This window comes from Talpa occidentalis, unplaced genomic scaffold, assembly GCF_014898055.3.
Source record: "Talpa occidentalis isolate TD23 unplaced genomic scaffold, MPIMG_talOcc4v2.1 talOcc4.2, whole genome shotgun sequence".
Taxonomy (NCBI): Eukaryota; Metazoa; Chordata; class Mammalia; order Eulipotyphla; family Talpidae; genus Talpa; species Talpa occidentalis.
This window is the reverse complement of record NW_023602073.1, coordinates 61,199,772-61,224,535: the sequence shown is the minus strand read 5'-3', so window position 1 is coordinate 61,224,535 and position 24,764 is coordinate 61,199,772. Positions and strand designations below refer to the sequence as shown.

Genomic DNA, 24,764 nt, shown 5'->3' with positions numbered 1-24,764 from the left:
GATGGCTGTTTCAGTTTCCAGTCCTTGGTTTTGAGGGCTAGTCCAGTTCTCCCCTGCTTCTGTCTCAGCCCTGGGATCGGTTTGCATCCTCATTTCAGCAATGCTTCCTCTCCTTCAAGAGCTCTGAAGCCGGTCACGGCTGCCACTGTCTTGGTTGTCCAGCTTGGGAGCAAGTGTAGGGCAGTTGGGTTCATTTGGGAGCAGGTAACTGCCATTTGGTTGCTGTGATCCCAAATCTGTCTCTACAGACCCCTAAATTCCCAGTCCTACATTCCCACTGCCCTCTGGGTTTCTTCACCAGGGCTGCTGAGAGCATCTAATATGTAAAGAGCCCCAAGGTGAGCACATCATCTTTCCCACCTCTGCTCTACTCTCTCTGCTTTATTCCCTGCTTGGCAGTCCACCTAATTGTCCAAGTGAAAAAAAAAATCCTTTCTCTCTCAGTCCTGATAGTCCTACCTCCAAAAGCTCCCTTACTCTCTACCCTCAGCTACTTTATCAGGGCAAGGCAACAGCCTCCCTCCTGCTCTATCCAGACTCCCACATCAGGCTTCAGCCTGTCACCAAATACTACGAGCACCTACACTGGGCCCATCACCAGCAAGTGCACAGAGAGCAAGATGGTCCCGTCTGACTATTCAGCAGGGTCTTTCTTTTCTTTTCTTTTTTTTAAAAGATTTATTTATTTATTTATACAAGCACTAGATACAGAGTCACGGGAGGGTGAGAGGATTCACCAGAGACAGAGTGGGGAGCAGAACAGGCAGACCGACGAAGTACTCCTGAGGGGAGCAGCAGGCGCGTCAGGAGAGGTCTGCGCGCCATGTGGGACCCTCGCCAGTGGCCGGGGATCGAACCGGTGCTGCAGAGGCTGCGGGCAGCTTCGCAGCCCAGCACTCAACTGCTGTGCCACCAGGGAGGCCCAGGGTCTTTCTCTTCTTGTCTTGAAAGAATGTTTTTCTACTCTTTGGTTTTTAATATTTCCGATACACAGATGTTCATTGAGGAAAACAAAATGTGATAAGCATAATCAAGAAAATAAAAATTACTTTTTTATTAAGATGTAATTGATATTTAACATTGTGTAACTTTAACGTGGTTGCTTAAAGTTACTTAAAGATACTTTTATATATTGCAATATGATTTCCCCTGCAGAGAAGCCAACACCTGTATCAGGACACTTAGTTATCATGTTTGTGTGTGTGATGAGAATATTTAAAATATAGTCTTTCTTAGCACCTTTGTAAAAATCACTCTTGAATCTACCACTCTTTCCAACTCTATAGCCTCCCAGGGCCCCTCTCCTCCTTCCAATAACATTGTTAACTTAGGGTGTATTTCTTCTTCTTTTCCCCCTTGTCCCGCTTCCCTTCTCATTCTTACCCCTGAAGAGAATTTCTTTCTGGACATTTTTCTTCTCCCTATTTGATGTTTTAAAACACTGTTGATGTCCCTTCTTACCAATAATGCATTCATGCTTTTGGTAAATATCTATTACTAAGCTCCACCATATGCCAGGCACTGGACTAGATGCCTTAGGAGGAAATAGACATCAAATAATCATACAGATTAATATATGATATTTTTTTAAAGATTTATTTATTTATTTATACATGCACTGGGTACAGTCAGAAGCGTGGGAGGGTGAGAGAATTCACCTGAGCCAGAGCGGGGAGCAGAGCAGGCAGACTGATGAAATATACTGCTGAGGGGAGCAGCGGGCGGCAGGAGAGGTCTGCGTGCCATGTGGGACCCTCACCCTGCGGCTGGGGAATGAACCTGCACTGCAGAGGCTGCAGGCACCTTTGCAACCCAGCGCTCAACCGCTGTGCCACCAGGGAGGCCCAGTGTTTGCATTTCTAATTATCTTATAAATGTTACAAATGGCTAAGCCATTTTGTTTTTATTTTTCGTTATTTGAAGCAAGAGCCAAATAAAGGACCATACAGGTTAGTGTCCAGTAAACCAAAGGTTCTATTCAATCTTTCTGCCTCCCTCCCATCTTTTCCTTTTGTTAAAGAAAGCAAGTCATGCGAACTGCATCCTGTCAGCTACATCCTTCTGCCTTATGGTTCCTTCAACATATTGTTCTGTCCTTTGTATTTCCTGGGAATGGTAGTTGTATCCAGAGACTTGATCAGATTCAAATTCAATTGTTGGGAAGTCTACTTCTGGTGCTCTTCCCACACAGAACGCAGAGTCATCTTTATCTCTCTCCTGGAGGTGTTAACAGCCACTGAAGGGTGGGCTCTGCCTAAGACATTCGTCCACTGGGGGTTCGTGGTGCTCTCGTGCCAGAGCCAGAAGAAGATAAGGGCAGGTTGGAGGCTTAGGTGGGACCAGCGTTTCCTGAGCCAAGGAGGACTTGTTGGTAGAACAAGGAGTTACAGGGTCCCTGAGACCTTTTCTCTCCATCACCTCTGAGAAGGCACCCTTGGAAGGGAACTTCTCCAGCAAAAGAAGCCTCTCTTGGCAAGTGAAGACAACCTCACCTGGGCTCTTCCTGTGCTTTGGGGAATTGTTAGGGGGAAAAGGATGTCCTAAAGCTAATTCCATACAGGCTTTGTGGACTCCACCCCCACCCCAGGCCAAAGCCAAAGACACTGGGAACTCCAAATCCCATCACCACCAAAGGGAAGGTGGCTGGGACCTGAGGGTGGGGTTAAGCAGCCAGGTTGGTATAAAGCCAGACACGTGGGCTTTGGAGGGGTCCCCCATTTTGGCTCTCCGCCAGCTCGCAGCGTCCGGCCAGCGCTGAGAGCGACTTTGGGTTTCCAGGTTGGTGGATAGGGTAGGACGCATTAAAGACTTTATTTCCCTATTTTCTCCCTGAGTTGTACATGTTCCTTATTTCCTTTTCCCTTGTAAATAAACCTTTTTATTAACCTTTTGTGTGTGCCTGTAGTGGAGTATTAATAAGTCCCTTTTAAGCGCGTGGGTGAGGACCCACAACCAGGCAACCCGTTCAATATCGGGGCTGCCCTATAACAGCTTCAGTTTTAAAGGCAGCAGTAGGGCGGCTCTGCTGTGCCCCAGCAGGTAAAAACCTGGCTCTGGAGGGACTGGGGATTGGGTGCTGGAGGAGTAAAGCTTCCTCAGGCCCAGGCCCGTCTAAGTGCTCTGAGGCTTCTGCCATCAGACCAGCAGGGGCTCCCATCCTGGCTTCCCTACTCTCCATATTGGGCAAGTTACTTCCTTTCCCGGAGCTTCAGTTTCCTGACAAGTAAAATGGGAATAATTATAAGGCTTACCCTCATGGTCATGTTGTTAAATGCAGCAATGTTGTAAAGTGCTGAGTGCAGTGCCTGGCACGTGAGGAGTCCACAGGAATGGTGACTCACCATGACATCACTCTGACCAGTCCCTTCCCTGCCCTGACAGTAGGACAGTAAGAGGAAAGGGGCTAGGCCAGGTATCCTGTTAATTAAAAATGAAGCCTCAATAATCATTAGATGAAGAGTTTATCAGATAACCAAAGTGAGGATTCGAACCCAGGAAGCAGTTCAACAGATGTACTCTGTGAGAGCTGTTCCAATAAATACAGGCTTGAATTTAGTTTATATAGGTAGGAACAATGAGTCATGGACATGAAGAATGTAATTATTCTTGATAGGAGGGGCTTCTGGTTCTAAGTCGTCCTCACCTAAAGATATGCTGATGCTAGAGGAAGGCTAGCAGGATTTAATCTCTTTCTTTCTAAAGAATGTACTGCAGAGATCCAAAGGTTGAGCACTGCAGTTAAATCTTCTTTATCCTTGGTCACCACCTGGTGTGAATGGCAGGCTCTAGCTTCAGGCAGCAGATTCCTGCATATGAGACAGGATAAAGCTTGTTGACGTTTAAGTCTCTGAAGATGCCTTTTCTTTCTTGCCTGCTAGACTAGGGGCAGGATCCCCAGGAATTTTACAATATATTTATAGTCCTAATATGTTAACCTTCAGTAAGGTCCTTAAGCTGATCCCCAATCAATGGCTGCCCCAGACCAAGTCTGGCTGGGTCCCTGACATAAGGATTAAAGAATTTGGAGGTTGGTTTGACAAGGGAGGTGAATTGGACCTGGGACGGAGATTCTAATCCTGTGTAATAGTAAACAAATAGCATCTGACATGTTGGGATCCACGTAGTAAGGCATGAGGCTTCAAGCCCCTGATGCCTGGGTGCCTGTGAGCTGTCACCCGGAAACACATGTCACAGGTCTTGAAGACCAAAGTCCTGTATGTGCTCAACTTCTGTTTATTGCTCAGCTTCTGGCTCTTGGACATCTGCTCTGGAGGCAGAAATTTCAGGAATCTCAGTTCCCCCTTTCCCTTGGCATCCTCTTCATCTTCCACCCCATCTCCTCCAATCTTCAGGCCCCACTTCCAAATGCGAGGACAAGTGGTCAATTGTGTCTGGGATCTTTATGTTTTTTGGCAGTAGCCATGTTGGGGCCAGATGGGGTTGTTGTGAGCACTACACAGTGAGTCTGGATAAGGCCAGAGGGTGACGGAGGTTAGGGGACGCAGCTGGCGGATGCAGCTGAGGGAGAGGCTTGTGTGTGGGTGAAGTGTTCAGGCAATGGGCACAAGAGGCAGATTATCATGGGTGCCAACCTCCAGAAAGCAACAGGCCCTGCTAACAACAGTGTAAAGTAGCTAAGCCCCTTAGCATGTCTGGAGTCCCGTCTGCCCATCACTGCCAACTCTCCTACTCTCCTCCTGGTCTTCATTGTCCCAACCCTGGACTGTTGCCACCACCTCCTAAAGCACACAACTGTCTGGGTGAACTCCTGAAATGCCACAGTGATCAGGACACTTGCCTGCCTCAGCACATCCAGACAGAATGCTTAAACTGACTTTTGTTTCACCCCTCTGGCTATCTGCTAAAGCCTGTGAACTGTAAAAATGTTTTGAAATGCATTAAATAAAAGGTGCTGTTGCCAAGACAACAGCCCTGGTAACATCAAAACACAATAATCAAAAATATTTTTTAAAATAATATTTGTATATAGTCATATATGTATTTTCTTGTTGACATTCAAGGTTATGTTAGTTTCAGGTATACAACATACTAATTTGATATTTATATAAATTGCAAAGTGATATTGGGGCAGTGGCAATGGACATAGTGTGAAGATATGCATTTGTGGAAGTTTGAGCCTATGACCCCCAAAGATGCATTGGTGTAATCAACTGTACTTCAATAAACATAATTAAAAAAAAATAAAATAAAAATGGATAGATCTAAAATAAAAATTTAAAAAGAAAAATAAAATGGTGACTCTTTGAACTGTTCTTAGTACTACAAAACCCAAATTGCTCCAGTATGAAATGCTTTGTTTCACTAGAATTTGGTTGTTCTAAAAGTAAGCAAACTTGGGAGTTGTAGCAGCAAGTTTTTCATTTTACTGGAAAATACTTCCTTTACGTAGAGTTTCCCTGCCCTTAAAAAAAGTCATATTGTCTGGTTACATGATTGTTTAGAGTGCAAATGCGATAAGATGGCAAAATTCTCAGAAAATTGCCAAACGACCACCACAATAAGTCTAGGTAACAGTGATCACCATAGAGAGTCACACATTTTTTTTCTTGTGATGAGAAGTTTTAAGATATACTCACAGCAATTTTCAAACATGCAATACAATATTATTAACTTTGGTCACCAGGCTGTAATTACTCCCATGACCTAACAGGTGTTTTAATTAACAAGTTATATCACAAATTATAGCAGTGGATCTAACAACTGGCATAATTTTGAAACAATATATTGAGACATCTGACACCATTTTCTTTCTTTCCTTTTTTTTTTTTTTTTTTTTGTGGGACCCTCGCTGGCAGCGGGGGAATGAACCGGCGCTGGAGAGGCTGCGGGCAGCCTCGCAGCCCAGTGCTCAACCACTGCGCCACCAGGGGAGGCCGACACCATTTTCCTGTGTTGTCAAAAGCTACTTCTATTGGTGACAGTTTGTTGCTACTGAGGATGGATGCCTACATTTATTACTGAAGGTGGTATTAATTTCAAATGGAGGCCTCCCCGGTGGCGCAGCGGTTGGGCGCTGGGTTGCGAAGCTGCCCGCGGCCTCTGCGGCGCCAGTTCGATCCCCGGCTGCTCCCCGGCCACCGGAGGAGGGTCCCACATGGCGCGCAGACCTCTCCTGCCGCCCGCTGCTCCCCTCAGCAGTGTGCTTCGGTACTTCTGCCTGCTCTGCTCCCCGCTCTGGCTCTGGTGAATTCTCTCACCCTCCCGCGCTTCTGACTGTACCCAGTGCATGTATAAACAAAACAAAAACAAACCAGCAAACAAATAAATAAAGCATGCCTCTATAAAAAAAAAAAAAAAAAATTTCAAATGGAGTTTAAAGCAATGAAAGAGGTAAAATAGGGCCTCCCCAGTGGCGCAGCGGTTGAGCGCTGGGTTGCGAAGCTGCCCTCAACCTTTGCGGCGCCGGTTCGATCCCCGGCTGCTCCCCGGTCACCGGAGGAGGGTCCCACATGGCGCGCAGACCTCTCCTGCCGCCCGCTGCTCCCCTCAGCAGTGTACTTCGGTCCTTCTGCCTGCTCTGCTCCCCGCTCTGGCTCTGGTGAATTCTCTCACCCTCCCGCGCTTCTGACTGTACCCAGTGCATGTATAAACAAAAAACAAACAAACAAGCAGACAAATAAATAAATGGAACATGCCTCTATTAAAAAAAAAAAAAAAAAAAAAAAAAGAAAGAGGTAAAATATTTTTGCATCCTGAATTCTATCCATGGATCTCTTGGCCACCGCAGGCTAAAACCCTTAACAGTGGCACCTAAGACCTTTGTCTGCATGAACACACACACACACACACACACACACACACGCACGCACGCGCGCACTCACACACACCCCATCTTTGTGGTTTTTAGACTTAATCTCTGGCAGCTCTGCCGCCTAGCGCTGGTTTTGTTGAGTCTCTTACAGCTACCGCCTCACTTTCTGACTTCATGATTTATTCCACTCTGCTGGGCCCACCCTGTTCACCTGGTAAACTCTTACATGGCTTCCAAAATAACTATCAAGGTCAGCCCCTCTTTGAAGTTACTGGACTCTACCCAGATAGAACTGACTTTCCCCCTATACCTTTGTGCTTCCCGGCCCCCAATCCTGGCTAGGATTTTACTGACCCTTTGTCTTCTGGACATTCAAAGGCCCTCTGGGACAAAGACTGTGCCCTATCTATTATGGTGTAGACCCAATGCTTGGCACAGAGCCTGGCACATAGTAGCTGCTCAAAAAAACACCAAAGTAATGAATGAATAAATAAATGTGTGAGTGGGAGGTATTATAAACAGTCACCAAAGACACTAGGAAGGGTCAGAATGATAATGTCATCTCTACCTGTGACCAGCAAAGATTGCTGGCTGAAAGGGACAAGTGAGAACAGGTCATCATGTCCAAAAGAGATAACCCAGGCTACAGAGGAATTTGCAAGAGGAAGGCAAGAGAAGCAGACTCAAGGGGCTGCCAGGTGCACCCAGTTACCCAAAACATGCCCTGTTGTGTTACTCTAAAAATGACCCAGTCTAAGAATAGCTTCTGGGGACCTCTGAAACTTTCAGAGTGGGGACCTGTAACTCAGTTGTTTTCCTGGTTGTAGAAATTTTAGATGCTGGCACACAGAGCTGAAATTCTATTTTTTTTTTTTTTTTAAAGAAAAGAGACCTGTACGAAATCTTCAAATATAAATAATTCAGAATCAGTGCTTGAGAGCTGCTGTTAACCTTCAAGGACATGTTTCTCCATCACTTATCTGACTCTCCAAATGAAGGACGTGCACCTTTGGTGTTAAACATAACCAAAACCCTTCCAGGAAAATGATGATCTGACTTCACAGTCACTTAGCCACCTCTCTCCTCACTGCCTAACTCATTCTTGTATTTCAAATATCTTACTGGACATCCCTGGTGGCACGAGGGGTTAAGTCTCAGCACTATCAAGCTATCAGCAGCCACTGCAGCCAGGGAGCTGACACACATGGTGCAGCAGACCTCTCCTGTCTCACCAATTGCTCCCCATAGCAGTGTATTTCAGTCAATCTGCCCATTCTGCCCCCCACCTCCACTCTGTCTCTGGTGAATCCTCTCATCCCCACATCTCTGGCCTCCACCTCCATTCTTGTATGCATAAATAAATTTAAAAAAAATCTTCCCATATCTTACATTGAATTTACAAGTTCTATTTTCACTGCTTTTTAAAATTGTGATAAAAAACACAAAAATGGTAACTTTTACATTTTTACAAATTTTGAGAGGAAAGTCCAGTTGTTTTTTACTATATGCACTTTATATAACAGATCCCTGGGACTTTTATTTTATCTTATAAAACTGAAACTCTAGGGGCCTCCCTGGTGGCGCAAGGGGTTGGGCACTGCCCTCTGAAGCTGTTCACAGCCTCTGCAGATGGATTTCTTGATTCCAGACCTGCCAGGGAGGTAACCCACATAGCGCAGCAGAGCTCTCCTGTCTCACCCACTGCTCCCCTCAGCAGTGTATTTCAGTCAATTTGCCTGTTCTGTCTCTGGTGGTTCTGTAACAGGGTGGTCCCCAGGAAAGGGGGAGGTTCCAGGTTCTCTGCCTCACCCAAATGGAGGGTGGAGCTGAGCAGGGAGAGGAGAAGCTGCAGAGGAGACTGAGGAAGGAAGGAAGCAGGATGGAGCCAGAAGGAGACCTGGAGGAGGCGCATGGAGCCTAGAGACACGTGAAGAATCTGCGCTTGCCTTTTGGTCGTGGACTGGGTGACACAGATGTGGGTGAGACCCGTGGGGAGGTGTCAGTGGCAGCTTTTATCTTGATTTTGATTTTGCTCTTTTCCTTCCGGGCTTGTCTGGTTGTTTCTGACTCTTTTCTGTGGGTCCCCACTGGAAGATGCTTTAGACTTGTGGCAGGCTCTGGGGCCTTGCTCTGGGCCAATCCCATTTGGATGGACTTTTACCCACGAGGGGACGGGTAACTTTGGGTTCTTGATTTAGAAACTAGATTCTTTGCCTTTCCTGTATTGTTTCCAAATTGTATTAAAGTTCCTTCCCATGAAAGTCTCATGTGTTTTGTGTTGATGCGGCGGATGGCAGAACCCATTTAGAATAGGCGGGTTTGCGGGGTTTGGGCTGCCCCTCTCTCTGCCCTGTAACAGTTCCCTTCAACCCCCGCACCTCTGACCTGTACCCCAATTCTTGTATGCATAAATAAATAAATCTTAAAAAAAAAATTAAGACTCTAATACCTGTTGAACAGCCTCTCACCCTCCCCACCCGCCGTCCCTGCAGCTTTCTGTGTCTGAATTGGGCTAATTTTGAGATCTGCCATAAGAGGGGATCAGGCAGTATCTGCCCTTTTTTCTATCTAGCATGATGACCAATGACCTCAACTCATCCAAGTTGTAGCATGTGACAGAATTTCCTTTTTTAAAAGAAGGCTGAATAATATCCCATTGTATGTATAGACTGAAAGGTCCATGCAGCAGGCCGGAATGCAGGAGCCTGGCTCTCCTTGTCTTTACCGCGCCGAACCTTTCATAGACCACTATTACTTCTCTTTTACCTTAATGTCATTGCTTTGTGATTTTATTTTGTTTTTCCTGGCATAAATCAAGAAGGTTGCCTTATCATGTGCATTGAATTTACCACTCAGAAACCTTGAAATTGAATAAGTAGAGGATTCGTAGACATGAAAATTTAGTAGATCTTTCCCCCAGTTTTAAAATGATCTGTTAGAAATAGAGCAAGTTTATACAGTAATTGATATGCCTTTCAAACACAAGTTCCTTTATAAGGCATTTTATACTGTCTGTCAAGCAATCAAGGAGAACAAAAATGAAAATAAAAACTTTCGACCTTGTGCTTTGAGAACTATAAAACTTTTTTAAAAAGGAAACAAGGTTTTCAAGTGATTGAGATGATATTGAACCGCTTTCTGCGATAAATGGCTTTTTATAGGGTTCCTTAGAGAACATGGGAATTTCACAGGGAGGCTATTTATTCCCCTGGAAATTCTGAAACAGAACAAAAAGAAATGTTCCTGAACAGAAATAAAAGGCTGTGTCATAGCGTTCTGAAAGGATTATCAGAAGTTCATCCACTAGAGGTATATAAACCCTTCAACCTAACAGAACTGAGGAAGAAGCAAAGGTGGGTATGGCTTCTTTTGTGACACAAGCTCGGAAGCCTGACCTTGGGGGAAACAACTGATTGGCTCTGCTAATTATCCAGGTAATGCTAAAAAAAAGGTCGGTGGCTATGTGGTGAAACATTCCTCAAAGCTTTTCAAAAGATAGCACATTGAAAGGATAATCAGTCACTGGTGGATAAATAAACATAATAATAAACCTACTGGAATGGTTTTATTTATCTGCAACTAACACAAAGCACACCCCACCCCCACTGCCAGTTAAACTTCTTTTTCCATCCTTCGGACTCAAGTTGTCTAGACATTCACCTGTTTCAATAGTTTATATTTCTCAAAGCCCCCCCATTGGGCATAGCTCATGATCTCCAAGGAAACTGTTGATCCCAATGTGCGGATGGGGCTAAGGAGGGTGGGAAGGGGCAGAGAAGGGGAGGAGAAGCAGGTTGTATGTGAAAGGAGACAGAGCAGAAGCAGGGAAAATGGAGAGTTTTGTTAAGGGGTTTGGAAAATATGGGAAGGTAATGCATGGGGAATAGCAGAGGATGAGAGAGTGAGAATGACATTGGACACTGAGAGGCAAGAAAGAAAGGGACCAGAAATGGAGAGGTGGGCAAAGCAGAAAAACAGAGAAAGTAGAAATTACAAAAACTTCAAATAAAAACCAATTCATTGTAAAATACTCGGCAGTGTTTTTGTGAAACAGTGAGACTGGAATGGGAAGAGGCTCTTTATTTTCTTAGGAAGAGAACTCAGACCGGAGGTGGGAGAGGAATGGTAGAGAATTTTCCAAACAAAGAGAGAGCCTGTGGCCTCTTAAACTGCCCCCACCCTTCCCTGGGTGAACTGTTCTTACCCGACTTTCTCCGTAGGGGGAGGGGAGCCTCGCACAGGCTGGGGCCTGGAGGGTAGAACTGCAGAGTTTGGGGTGCAGGCCACACGCAGGTAGAGAGTAGGTGGTGGGGAGTAGATGGGAGATGGGCTGCGGCTAGAGAAGAGGGGTCTATATCGGGTGGGTGAGGGGACCCAGCCTGCGTGCGGAAAGAGTGGTCTCCACAGAAAGCCTCCCCAAGACCTTGTCCAAGATGAGCCTGGATCCAGGGGGCTCCTAAGGAGACTTCAGGGGCGCAGAGTCAGGAAACGAGTCAGGAAACGTGGGGCCTCGGAGCTTCCTGCTTTGCCACCTGGGGACAGCACCAGGTGGCACAGAGAAACCCAACATCCACAAGCCCACATCAACCTTTCCATCCTGCATGCCTATCCCCTCTGCTCCAGCCTGATTTGGAGATACCAGAGATACCGCACCCCCACCCTCCCAAGTAAAAACTGCTCCAACTCTGGACACCTGAGCGACCACACCCCACCCCTCCCGCGAGGAGAAGAGAAAGGTGGGCTGCCTCGCCGGCCCGCGGAGACCCACCTGAGCGGCTCAGGAACACCCCGCGGTGCTGAGCCCTGGAGACAGTGTGCCCCTTTCAGTTTCTGGCTTTCGCTGGTTGAGAGGTTGAGCTAAACAAACCCAACAAGCTGCTTAGGATCCAAGGATGGAGGGCAGCCAGGAGTGTCATCACTTGAGTGGTAGCAAGGTGAGGAGAAAGATCCTGGGCGTGATGTTGACAAATCTATTCACCCCTTTGTTGCGTAAATACTTATTGAACGGACTAATTATAATAAAGAAAAAATCAAAATCAACAAGCAACCATAAACCAGAGACACACTAACGGGGGGAGGGGGAGCAGAGGAGGGATTAGGGCCAAAATAAGGGGGGGTGGGTATTGCATACATTGTGCAAACATGAAAAATGCTGTAAGAATTATATAAAATAAAATATATTAAAAAAAACTTATATTGAACATTTACTATGTAGCTATCCAGAATCCCCACCTTGCCCAGTTCACGTTTTATACTGTGTTGGAAGGCGACAGAGTAAACAAATGAAGTGAAGTTATTTAATGCTCAAAAAAAAAAAAAAAAGAGGCCAAAAGGTGATGGGGGGGGTGGAGTTTGCAATTTTAAATAGACTTGGGGGTACGAAAGATGTCAAGTATTTCCACTAGAGTTACAGCGGCAGAAGGAGGGGAGAAGTCGCGAACCCAGCAGCCCCCACCTTTTCCGGATGTGGGGGTCTCCCCAAGACAGGTGAGACTGGGGCGCCAGGGAGTCAAGCCTTGGTGGCTGGGTTAGAGTCCCTTTCTAATACCCTTTTCCCAGGCTCCTAGCAAGGCGCGGGGAAGAGACTGCGTCGCCAGCGTTCGTCGCAGAAACATCCGTACGTGAAAACTGGATTAGAATAAAAATGCAACAGTAATGACTTCCTGACCCCCGGCATTGGGTGCGCTCGCCCCAGTGACCGCACCAGCGCGGAGAGCGCGCGCCCCCATCCCGCGCGCAGCTCCTCCGGCAGTGCGGGCCGCGCAGCCTCCCCTGGCGGCGGCCCCCGGGAATTTACCCGGCGCAGGGCTCGCCTCCCCGCGCGCCCCGCGCCCTGACTCCAGGCCCGCGCGGAGCCCGCGAGGGGCGGGGCCTCGAGGGGGGCGGTGCTGGGGGACCCCGCCCCGAGGGGGTCTGGCGCGGGCGGGCGGGCAGGGCTGGCCCCGCGCTGATTAAAGAGGCGCGCCGGGGCGAGCGCGGCGCTCACTGCTAGTTGGGCGCGGACGGCGGGCGCACGTGTCTCCCCTGAGTCTGGCCCAGAGTTCCCCCAACTCTTCGCCCCCGCGATCCAGGGCAGCCCCTTAGCCGCGCGGGTGGCCGCCCGCCCCGCCGCGTGCGCTAGTCCCCGCACAGTTCCCCGCGCTCCGGGGCCCGACTTGGAGTAGCGAGTTTGTCGGGGGGATCGGCGCCCGGGGGGACGAGGTACTGCGCATGCGGAGCTCCAAATTCAAACAGCTGTTTCCAGAGGCTGGAGGGCGGGTGGACGGGGAGCCTCTGAGGCTAAGGGAGGCTTTCTCCAGGCGGCGGCCGCTCGGGAGCCATGGTGGACCGGGGCCCTCTGCTCACCTCGGCCATCATCTTCTACCTGGCCATCGGGGCGGCGATCTTCGAGGTGCTCGAAGAGCCGCACTGGAAAGAAGCCAAAAATAACTACTATACGCAAAGGACGCATCTTCTCAAAGAGTTTCCGTGCTTGGGCCAGGAGGGCCTTGACAAGATTCTGGAGGTGAGCCGCCGCCGGTACCCCTATAAACACACCTAGACCTGGCAGGAGCATTAGGGGTGCTCAAGGGAAGCCCCTCACATCTCTGGATGACTCTTAGTCTCTATGGGTAGTCCTGGGGGGAGGGGGTGTGACAGGATTTTTTACCGGGTGCCGGGCTACTGGGATCTATAGCTCCCCCGGGGACCCTGGAGTCGCCCACGCGCCCATGCTCTGGATGCGGGTTTGCTCAGAGAACTCCCTCCCGGCTTGACCCTCGCGTGAACCAGGACCCGCCGCTGGCTCGGTGTGGGTGTGCGGGTGCCTCCCTCCTTGGAGGGAGGCTGTGGGGTGGATAAAAGCGTTTATCTTTCCTTGGAGACACTCCCGGAGTTCGGGAGCCAAGCCGGGTGCCACCCCCTCGCGTCTCCACCTCCCAGCTCGCCGGCCAGTGCAGCGCCCGACCGGCTTTTCGGAATGAGACCTGCTGAAGCTGCGAGAGAGTCCCCCGGCCGGAGCCTGGACAGGGATCCCCCATTCCCCGCAAGATTTTGCAGAAATTTAGGGACTCTGTCGAGACCCTGCGGAACTGCGGCTGGTGGCTGGAACGAGGAGGAAGCCCTCAGGCCTTTGAGAAGGCTGACATCCCCCAAGGGCTTAAAGTCAAACTTTTTGAAAGTAGCTGGTTGAGTAAAAGAACAGAACCCGGGAGTCCCTCTTTGATGGCAAATGAGAAAGGGTTGCAGAATTTTGGTGATGGGGAGGTATTTTGTGTTGGCATGGGGAGCCTCTTATCTTTTGGTGCATATGTGCGATGGATGGCATTGACCTCACTGGGATTAACTGCCAGGCTAACCATCCTGACAAACAGTTTTGGGAGGACTTCCACCCCAGTTCGAGACTTCGGCTCTTAGTCTCAATCATCCACCCTTCTCATTCAGCACTAATGACCTCCCACCAATGGAACAGCCAGGACCAGGGTAGGAGTCAGTGACTTGTAGATTAGCCTGGATTGTAAAGTAGGGGTAGATTGTCCAAGGGGTTATTTCTCTTGAGATGAAAGATGCCAGAAAGGAGGGTTGATGAGAAATAGCTCTTAGTCTAGCAGTCTCCCAATACTTTATGGCTGTCTTACTGCCTCTCATTGTTCCTGCCTTGGTTTCCCCATATGTCAATGGGAACTAGTCTGCTTTCATCCATCCTTCCTGGCCTGGACAGTTTTTGAAAGCACTGGAGAACAGGAAGGTGGTCTTGCTGGGTACTCTTTTAATCCATGGTATTCGCACAAGTGAGCCCTTATAGGTGCCTTCTGGCAGCTGGGCAGTTAAAGACATGCGTGCTCAGGGTCCATTGGAAGGGGGAGATTTAGGCCACAGGTTGCATGTTGGATGTAAGTGGGCAAAGTTTCTAGCCCTGTAGCTGTTTCCGGGTGGGGCCAATGGGAACTGTGGTTGATGGGGAGGATGAACTTTGGAAAGTAGTTGGTGGATTTAGTTCCTAGTAGCAGCCATTCCAGGATGGGTGCCCTGTGTGTGTGTTGGGGAGGGGGTCACTTTATAATTTCCCTTGAGGAAACAATTCCTCTGGAGAAAGAGTTGTTTAGTTTGCTCTAGGGCTTTGTTCGGAGGGGATGAGGGCCAGCGGGGATGCAAAGAAATAGAGCTGGTCTTAAGTGTTTCACTCTTAGCTGCTCTTCTGCTGCTGCAGGGGAAGGAAGGAAAGAATTCAAGGCTGAATGTGGGAAAATAAACTTCAAAACACGAGAAGAAGGGAAGGGGGGGGGGTCTGGGTGAGGCAGTCGGTTCATCTGGTTGGTGGTAGTAGCTTTGGAGGCTAACAGCTTTCTGTAGGTGTTCTAGCAAACAAAATGCCTCTTTGAGATTGTGATCCCCTCCCTCCCCCCCTAAAAAATGTGGGCAGGTATCTCTTTAGACAAAGGTTTTGGGCATTGGGCCAGTCTGATTAGGAAAGAATTATGGATAGCCCTGTACCCATCCCTGGCCAAAAAACTCTCAAACTGTTTCCAACTGGGCAAGTCCCCTTCCCTTGTAGGAAAAACCCAAAAAAATGGGCTAGTGGAAGCATTTTGCCAGCATCGCTTTTGGTCTGCAGAAATCCGCCTTGTTCTGCTTTCACATGTGTGACTTGGGGCATGGCCTTAAGTCTCAGGAAATTGGCTTAAAGCAAAGCGAAAACTCAGAAGTCCTCTTTCCCATCTGGCAGCTTGGGCATTCATTTTCCACCTGAGGTGTTCTGTGTTTTATCAGATTCTGAATCACCTTTGTAACCCTAAAGGGGTCCCTGACTAGGAATTCCTGAGGTGGGGGCTAGGACTGGGGAAGTGCTGGGAGGGGGGGTGCAGTCTATGTTGGAATTTTTTTTTAAACACTGGAAATTGCGTGCTTTCAAATGCATGAGAAAGGGAGGTGGTGCCCCTTTCTTCTCTTTGGAAATAGACCTGAGTTGTTAGGTGCTTCCTTCCCTTTCGTCCTGTGGTTAAACTGAAGCGCAAAACTCAGTGATCGCTTGGTTGCCCTCCTTCCTGCAGAACCTTCTTGAACCCTTGCTCTCAAGCTTGCTCCTTCAGGTATTGGGTGACCCGGTGCAACTAGCCTCTTCCCAAATTACCAAGGCTCCCACAAGAGGAATCAGCTTTTATTGAACTCCTTACTGTGTGCTGGGCATTGTGAGTGATGCCTCATGGTATAAGAAAGGGCACAGGTGGGTTTTACCAGCTGACTCGACCACTTACCCATCAAGTGGTTTATCTTTCACCCTCATCTGCAAAATGAGGGTCTGATGAGCTTCAATTAAAGTAGAAGGATTCAGCAAGATAGCCTAAGAGGAAAGCCAGCAGGCCACCATCTGTCTACAGCATTAATTGAACACACGTTGGTCAAGGCTTTTACCATTGTTCTTTAAGGTACTCCTTACAGCAACCCTAAGTATTCAGATAAGGAAATTGGAGTTCAGGGACCTCAATGGGGAGGGCACAGCTGAGCACAGGAACCAGGCAACCCAGGGTGCCTGCATCCAGAGCCTGATCCTTGTACATGTCAGCCCCTTGGGCTTGTGAAGCTGCTGAATGGTTGGTATCTTGTGAGCTTAGTCAATTGGTTCTGTCGTAGTCATGTCAGCGGAAAGTTCTATTTTCTGTTTCCCCTACAACGAACTCTCCTGTGTTGTAACACCTGGGTGACCTGGCACCTCCTATTACTGAAGTGAGCAACAGACCAACCCACCCCACTACTTGGAAGCACAAAAAAAAAAAACCCCAAAAAAACAAAATTGGAGGGATGGGGTGAAGAGAGGACAGACACAGCCCCTGTGTGCAGTCAGCATAAACAAGGAAGGATTTGAGAGCTCACCATGTGCCAAAATTTTGAATCTGCATCTCCTGTCCATTCATAACTTAGTCCTGACTACCATCCACCACCCCCCTTTATAGATACTGCTTGAAAAGATGATATAACTTGTCTGGGGTCATATAGTGCAGGGTCAGATTTCAAATCAGAGCGTGCTGTCTTCCCAAGTGTACGGGTCTTAGCAGGCTTGTATTAAGCCCCCACTGTGCCAGACATTGGGCAGAGGGCTGAGAGCACAAAAATGAATTAGATACGCAGCGCTCAGATTGGCAGCTGGAGAGAAAGATGAATTAGGAGGGTTTAGCAAGAAAAAGAAAGGGGAAGTGGGGCCTAACAGAAGGCAGGCTATTGCCCTTTCTCAGCCTGGGGAAGGAGGCTGCAGGCTTTATTTAGGCTGTGGCTCTGGCTGGTGTGCACGAGGGGCCCCCTCAGCTCTCCACTGAGGCATCCCATTCCCAACTCTGGGTTTTCCTAGACAGCTCACATAGCTTTCCAGTTCCCTGAAGCCTCTTGGATCACTCAGGCCTCCTTCCTTCCTAAGCCCCAAACTGTACTGTCCTGCCCTAAGTCTTTCTGAGTGTGCCTGATCCCTCCTCTTTTATTTTCTAGACCCTTCTTACTACACTGGGTGTTCGAGTCCACAGTAGTAGAGTAGTAAGGCTAATTCCAATTTTGTGGTCCTGACATTCTCTTATTAACACCACTCCTCCCAAAGTTTCAAAGAAAAAAACAAAACACTGCCCCCCCCCCCCCATGGATTCATTGGTAAAATTACATCTGACCAAAATACTTCGAATGGGGCTCATTACTTGAATTTTGGAGAATGGAGGGTTAACATGACAACCTCTTGTTTCAAGCCTTGTTGGAAATTGTGAAGTGCACTGGTCCACTTAACTGCCTTTGTAAGCAAGGGAGCACAATGGATCTTTTATCCCCGATGGTGGAGGCCTCTGCTTCATTACTTCAGGCTTGAACTCTCACCACCAGGCCTGCAGATGTGGAAAAGGGGAGAAGTTGGGTTTTGAGAGGAAAGGGAAGAGTGTGATCCCTTTTGAACTGGCTGGTTGTGTTTTGTTGTTGGTATTGTTTTGTTTTGTTGTTGTTGGGGTTTTTTTGTTTGTTTGTTTGTTTCTTGCTTATTTTCTGCTTGAAGTTGAGAACAGCCAAGAAAAAAAATTCTCAAATTGATAAATCTTAGTTATCTGCCCTGATTAGAGTTTTAACAGTTAAAAGTGGATTTTTTACTAAATCATTTGGAGAGTTAACTGGAGCCCTTAAGGTCACTGTGATAAAGAACTGCAGGCAGAAATGAGCAAGTGCTGAAAGGTTTTAGTGGGGGGTGGGGGGCGTCCCATAGAAGGGGGCAAGGGAGGTGATGATGGTTGCTTCTAAGTGTTTTCCTGGGGTCTTGCCCTATTTATAGCTTGGCGTTTAAAAGAAACACAATCCTCCGGTTTTGGATGCTGTGCTTGGCTGACTCTGACCTCAGGCCAAGAGCTTTCATCTTGAACTTGGCTGTTTGCTGTCAGATCGGGCTCAGCCTCTGAACTCTTATATGTAGTGTTGGGGGGAGGGTGGCAGGGAAATATAAGGCTGTGGGCAGAGGAGCTGGGTGCCTGAGATGGAACCCCAAGATAGTCTCTGAATGAGTTGATATTCATTCTGAGTGGTGTTACAGGAACTGATTGGCTAGAACTGGGGTGACAGGCAGGGACAGAGGTGGGTGTAGGAAAGTGCATAATATCCATTCACCTTTTTCCCATGTTCCTTCTGGGGTATGAAGAAGGTGTTAGAGGTGAGTCTTACTTAGAGTCCCCCTGGACTCCCTGGAATAAGAGGAGCTCAGATCTGTCCATCCTCTCTAAGGATGGGCTGACATGCTCACAGCTGGGATCTTTCTCCAGGAGCCACTAACCTCACATCTGAGCAGTACCTCTGGGACCAGGGGGCCTCTGAAGGCAAACTATCATGTTAATCTCACAGGTCCTTGAACAGAGTTTGTCACATAGTTCTGAGACATGTCAGCCACCCTCACCACCATTGCCCTTCTAGACACACAGTTTCCCTGCTGTGGGACATCCATGTCCAAGGATGGTGAATACAGCTAGCATCAGGGATGGGTTTTCGTTTTTATCATAGTAAACTGCACCATGTTAACTGTCTTGAAGTGTACAGTTCAGCAGTGTTAAATATCATATCATCACCTAGTTGTGAAACATCTCTAGGACTTTTTCATCTTGCAAAACTGAAACTAGACCCATAAAACAGCTCTTCTCTAGCCCTCCCCAACCCCATTCTGCTTTCCATTTCTGTGAATTTGACTACTTTAGATGTGTGATAACTGAGTGGAATCATACGGTGTTTGTCTTGTGTGAAATGGGGCAGGCACTGTGGAAAATTGCATAGCGATACCTCAAAAAAGAAAAAAATAGAATATCCTAGGATCCAGCAATCCCTGTATCGCAACCAGGCTTTTAGAGTTAGACAAAGAAGTGGAGTTGGAGGTTCTTTCTGGCCCCCAGTCCCCAGGGTGGTGCAGAGTGCATCATGGTCCTCGGCAGCAGCCACAGGCCGAGGTGAGGGTCAGATGACTAAGCCTTTCTGGGTTTAGCCAAGGAATTTGAACTCACCAAGTTTTTGCAATGTTCAAGTAGAGGAGTAACAGCATTTCACTCCTTCACAGCCGTTTGCAACTTAAAAGAAGTGGAATATTCTACTCTGAAGTAACGGCATTTCTGTAGGCTGGTCCCTTCACCCCATGGGTGTTCTGATAAGAACGCCTCCTCCCTTTTCCTTCTGCTGTGATGAAGAAGTGTGGGTTTTTCCACCCAGTCCACACAGTCACAATCCCCCCTAAAGCCTTCATCCACCCTCCTTCATTGCTCCTTTGTGTAAAAGTGGGGGTGATGTGCTCAAGTTCTGAACAGCTGCCCGAGGCCTCTGGATTTTTTGTGGGGTGATAATCTGTTCCCCAAACCTCAGAGAGCTGGGCAAAGTTAAGGTGGAAACACCGAGGGGGACCTCCCTGCTGGCTGTTGTTTCTCAGAAAGCAGCAGGGGCTTTAGTCCTTGAAGCTCAGGACAGCTGGGGAGAGAAACAGGACTGCAGTGGCGGGACTGCAGTGGTGGTGGCGAAATGAGGGGAAATGGGTCCTACGTGCTGAGTGACGGGTTGCAGATGGGAGAGCCGGGGAGGTGGACGAGGGTCAGGAGGCCTGGAGGATGCAGCTCCTGCTTCCTGAGGCCTGGACAACCCCTTCACCTTTGGGTTCTGGCTCTGAACAAAGCTCAGGCCCTGCCCTCAGGTAGCCCTTAATCTAGAGAAAGGCAAGCAACTGTTACCAGGTAGACATTGGTAAGCATTCCAAGTTTGCACCTTGAGATGAGAAGGGGGGGTTGGGGGAGGGGAGTTGGGGCCAGCCTTGAAGGCTGTGTGGTGTGAGCAGTGGCCCTGCAGGCACTCATTCTGAAAAAACCTACTGTGTTGCAGGCATATATATCTCATTGAACCAGTCCTGTGGGTTCGGTGTTACTGCAGTTCCCATAATGGAAACTGGAGGAGAGGAATTACCCAGGTCTACATGGCCTAGCAAGAGACTGAGTGGCCTCCTCCTCACTGACTTCAGAGCCTTAGGGCCTGTCCCGAGTGGAGGACGCAGATCCAGGCAATGTGAACTGTTTTTGTGCATCATCTCCTCAAAGGTATTTTTACCAGCACAACCTCATGGTGGAAGCATCAGAATGCACCAGAGAGGGGAAACAATTTACTTGAGGCCATTTAGCTAGGAAGGGAAGAACAGGCACTTGAACCCAGGACCCACACTGTGAACAGTTCTGCTCTAGGTGGAGTTATAGTGCAGGTGGGAAAAATCAAGGAGAAAGGCTGATGGGTGGGAAAGAGCAGGGAGTGCATGTTTTCCCACACTTAGGGTACATGGGACAGGGTGCTTACTCAGCTGTGACCTTGAGTAAATCGGTTATTAGTGTAGTATCTCCCACCTGCCCACAGAATGCATGTCAACACAGCAGACAGTGCCTGGCACGAGCAGCAGGTGACTCACTGAGTTCCTGTACCCTTCTTCCTGTGAGGGCCCTGTTGATGATGCCAGCTTCAGGCCCCACCATGGGTTGAGCTCATCTGGAGATGGCAGGTGATAAAACCCACCACAGCTCTCCTAATGGGTTCACCCACTGTTCTCCATTTCTTGCAAAGTAACTCCATCCCTCCCCTTGGAAGAGTTAATGTCAACACCTGAAAATCTGGAAGGATTACTTCTTCCTTTTACCAGGGCCCTGCTCCCTGCTCTGGGGGCAGGGCCAAGCTCTCTGCCCGGTCCTGGCTTGTCACTGCCCTTGGGTAAGCCTTTTCCCTTCTGGAGAATTCCTAGGTCCAGATGGACTCCCTGGAGAGTGGTCAGGAAGGATCTGGGGTCAGAGTTGTGCCCCCCTTGGGGCAGATTCTACCCACCTCCCCTCTCAGGAGGCTCTTGCTGGCCAGGTCTCTTTGATTGTCTTTGAAATGTAGTTCAAAGCCAGTCATTCTAGTTTTCCTCTTTTCCATCTAAATATTTGGGTTTCCTGCTGAAATATTTAGGCAGGATTGTATACTTCTGGCTGTTGTCACCTCCCATGGTCCACTGTAATCTGGCAACAGCTGCTTAGGCAGCCCTTCCATGAGGGAAAGTCCTGAAGTTGGGGAAGAAGCCAGAGGCCTGGTGCTTGGGCAGGGCTGGGGGCTCCTAGACCACTCAGGCTGCCGGGGCCCTAGTCAATCAAGCCCCTCCCTTTGTGAGGACCAGTGTTTGGGGCTAAAGCCCAGAGACCCTTATTTGAACTACTGTGTAGGGATTCTAACCTGGGTCCAAATTCTCCCTGAAGTACCGGTTTGTACTGTGTGACCCAGGCCAGAATTCACATCTCCAATTATTCAAGAAGCCTCAGAAGGCTTGTTAAATTAGGCCCCTAGACAGTATGAGCCCCATGTGGGCAGGGCCATAACTCCCCACCTTTGGCGCTGTGTTCCCAGGCCTGGCCCTCTAGACATGCTCAGTGTATGGGTTCTGGGGGGCCCTTGACTTCCTCAGACATGTCTGTTGGGTGCCAGGCTCTGAGGGAGGTCACCCATTGCCATGTGGACCTTCAGGTTGCAAGTCCAGTCAGGAAGTTCCAACCTCTTGTGAGGTCAAGGTACTTACTTGAGTGGATTCAGCCAAGCTTAGCCCTCTGGCTCCTGGTCATAGAAGCTCCCGGTCATGGAGGTGGTGGTTGGGGGAGCTCAAGGAGGAGAGAACGGAACACTGTCATTATCAATATTTAATATTTTGCTATTAAATTTATTTTGATATTAAATTCCCTCTAAACACCACAAGAGGTGGGGCTGCTTGCCTTGAGGTTATGGACAGACGTTCAAATCGCATGGCCTTTGCAAGCCCTGAGCACAGAGCCTGGGAGAGAGTGATGACTGACACCCACCCCCTCCCCAGGGTCGTGCAGATAACAGCAAAATGCTGGCTCCCAGTCAGCCTTTGTGAGGTCAGCTTATTATCATCTTCTCTCTTTGAGGGACTTCGAAAACTCATAGCCCTCTCTCTGCGTGTGTATTTCCAGGAACCCCTTTCTCTGCTCCCCTTCCTCCCATCCCTTGTTTCATAACTTTTCCTAAACTCCTTTTCATTGAGATTAACAAGGCCAGTCCAGCATGTTTAGCCTGTCTGTGCTGGAGGGGAGCCGCAGATTTGCTTTCAAGGAATTTGAGGCAGAGCAAATACCCTGTCCTTCAGCCAGCAGATATTTACTAAGCACATACTATGTGCCCAGGCCTGTTTGAGGCCTGCTGCAGAGAGAATGCTCCCCGTCTCTGCCTTTTGGGGAATGTCATCAGGCCACGTACGGCGGAAACCAAGAGGGCAAGTGGACGTGCTGGGGGAGGGAAGCAACACCCCCCTGCCCCTTCCTTGTGGAAACTGTGTTTGATCTTCAGAGCCTTCTGAGGAGGAGCAAGAGGAAGGCCGGGCTGTTTGCAGGAAGGCCGGGCTGTTTTGCAGGGGAGAAGGTATCCCCAGCTGATACCTCCTTGGCATGACTGGATTCAGCAATGGGTTTTTCCCACCCCTCAGGGCCTCCCCAACATGCTGACCAGGGATGTGGCCCCAGGGGAGGGGGCAGGGGTGTTGCCTGCACCTAGGTGACCTCCCAGAAGCTTGGGAACACAGACTTTTCACACTTCCCAGACTCCACCCTTGGCAGAGACCCGCGCCTGACTGTGAGGTCCAGCAGCCAAAAGATGTGCCCTTTGCCAGATGGGAAAACTGAGCTCAGTAAAGAACTGGGGACTCAGAGTCTCTATCGTCAACGCTGCTCGCCCAGGCCCAGAATATGGTTTCAGTGAGTTTTTGGTCACCTTGCCTCTTACACCTTTTTAGTGACCTTCAAATTAAAACCTGCATGGTGTTTTGGAATGCAGAACACTTATTCTTGCGCTGAACTGCCCAGCTGATTTCCTAACCCGCCTAGCACACCCTTACTGTGAGTAAGGTGCTTCCCTACCACTATGAGGGTTTTTTTGGATATAGTATAAAAGTTGAAACTGAGGCTTTTGGGGGCCATCTGGAGCCTGGGGTAGTAATGAACTGCTGCCTCCCTGGACAGTTTCCCCATCACAGCCGGCATCCTGCTCCCCAAGTATCCCTGCCAAAGTGCTGTTGGCTGACTGTTTCTCAGGAGCCCAGAGCCCACCTTGGAGTCTGGGGTGGGGCTGGTGGATGATGGAAGAGGAGGGGCAAGCTCTGGGCACCTCTCCTAGTGGTGGATCATAAAACATTGAGGCTGGAGGGTGCTTCATAGTTATCTAACTGACCTCCCTTTATAGTCCTGCAGCCAAAGCCCAGACCTTGGGAGGTTATGTAACTTTTCCAAGGTTAACTGTACTCACCAGGTTGGGCAGGCTGAGGAGGGAAGTACAATAAAGAAGCAATTAAAGCTAAGTGGGGGCAATTAGGGAAGGCTTCTTGGAGCAGGGGCCACAGGAGGTTGGTTGAAAGGTGATCGCCACCCAGCCTAACAGGGCTCTATCCCTTCCATAGCACTCTACCAGGGATCCTGGTGGGGTCGGATGAGACCCCCCCAACTCTGAAAACACTCTGTGACTTCTCCCGCAGACTCAGCCTACATCCTTGTGGAGGCTGAAGTAATTTAGGCTTGGCTACCCCGTGTGGCCTCCCCTCTTTCTGCATCCCTGCCCTTGATTCCAGCCAGCCTCCCTACACACAGGACCCCATCTCTGAGGAAGGAGAGGTATCTGACAGCCCTGCATATTCCCAGCAAGTTTCAACTTTTACAAGAAAAAGTTAGTGGCAGTTAGTGGGGGAAGGGCAGATGGGCTCTGTGGGGAACTTCATTCTCAGATAAGACAAGTGAAGCAGGGAGATTAAATCACTGAGTCAAGATCACGAAGCTGGTGGAGCAGCCCGAAGCTGAGCATTCTGAGTTCAGAGCCAGGACTCTGCAGAGTGGCCTCGTTTTGACTCGCAGTGTCCAAATTAGCACCAGTCCTGCCCATCTTGCTAGGCCACATGCCACCCTCGGGACTGGGTGCCCTGCTCCTGTCCTGCCAGCTTCCACGGTGCTGTGTGCGCACTTGCTGGCCTCTTGCAGAGCTCTGCTCGCTCTAGTCGTGCAGGTTCCGACACCAGCTTCCATCCACATTGACCAGATGTAGGTTTGTTTGCCATTTTTGAGTGAGAAGTTTTATTAAAGCGGGAAAACCTGGGTTGTGTAAGTGCATGTCACAGCTCAGAGTTGACCTGTCTATTCCACCCCCTTCCCCCAACCCGTTTTCCCTGTGTCCTCATCCTTACAGTCCTAACAGATCCCTGACCCCACACTGCAGGATTTGTGGGTCAGGGGACTCAGAGACTGAGCCCCAAAGCTTGCAAGGAACCAAGGAGCTAGAGAGGAGGGTACAAGTGCTGTGGGCTTCCTGTCTGCAACCCCATGTCACTTGCCACTTCCAGTTGGCTTGACCCTCAGCTGGGACACATTTTCCACATCCCAGGTGATTTCGCAGGGCTGAACCCTAGCAGGAGTCTGGCTGCCCCTTGGGAGGGAATAGCTGTAGTCTTGTCTTTCTCCTGGGGTATAAGTGCCAC

The 24,764-nt window shown here is 49.0% G+C and overlaps 1 protein-coding gene across 1 annotated transcript in view; it reads left to right on the top strand.

Annotated features, from left to right (window-relative positions):
* The first annotated feature begins 12,881 nt into the window (after positions 1 to 12,881).
* The window catches only part of KCNK5 (potassium two pore domain channel subfamily K member 5), a 34,537-nt gene continuing 22,654 nt past the window's right edge, over positions 12,882 to 24,764 (top strand). The window contains exon 1 of the mRNA XM_037519643.2: positions 12,882 to 13,277. Within this exon, the coding sequence (XP_037375540.1) occupies positions 13,092 to 13,277 (186 nt within the window). The 5' untranslated portion in view covers positions 12,882 to 13,091. The remainder of the gene's footprint in view (positions 13,278 to 24,764) is intronic.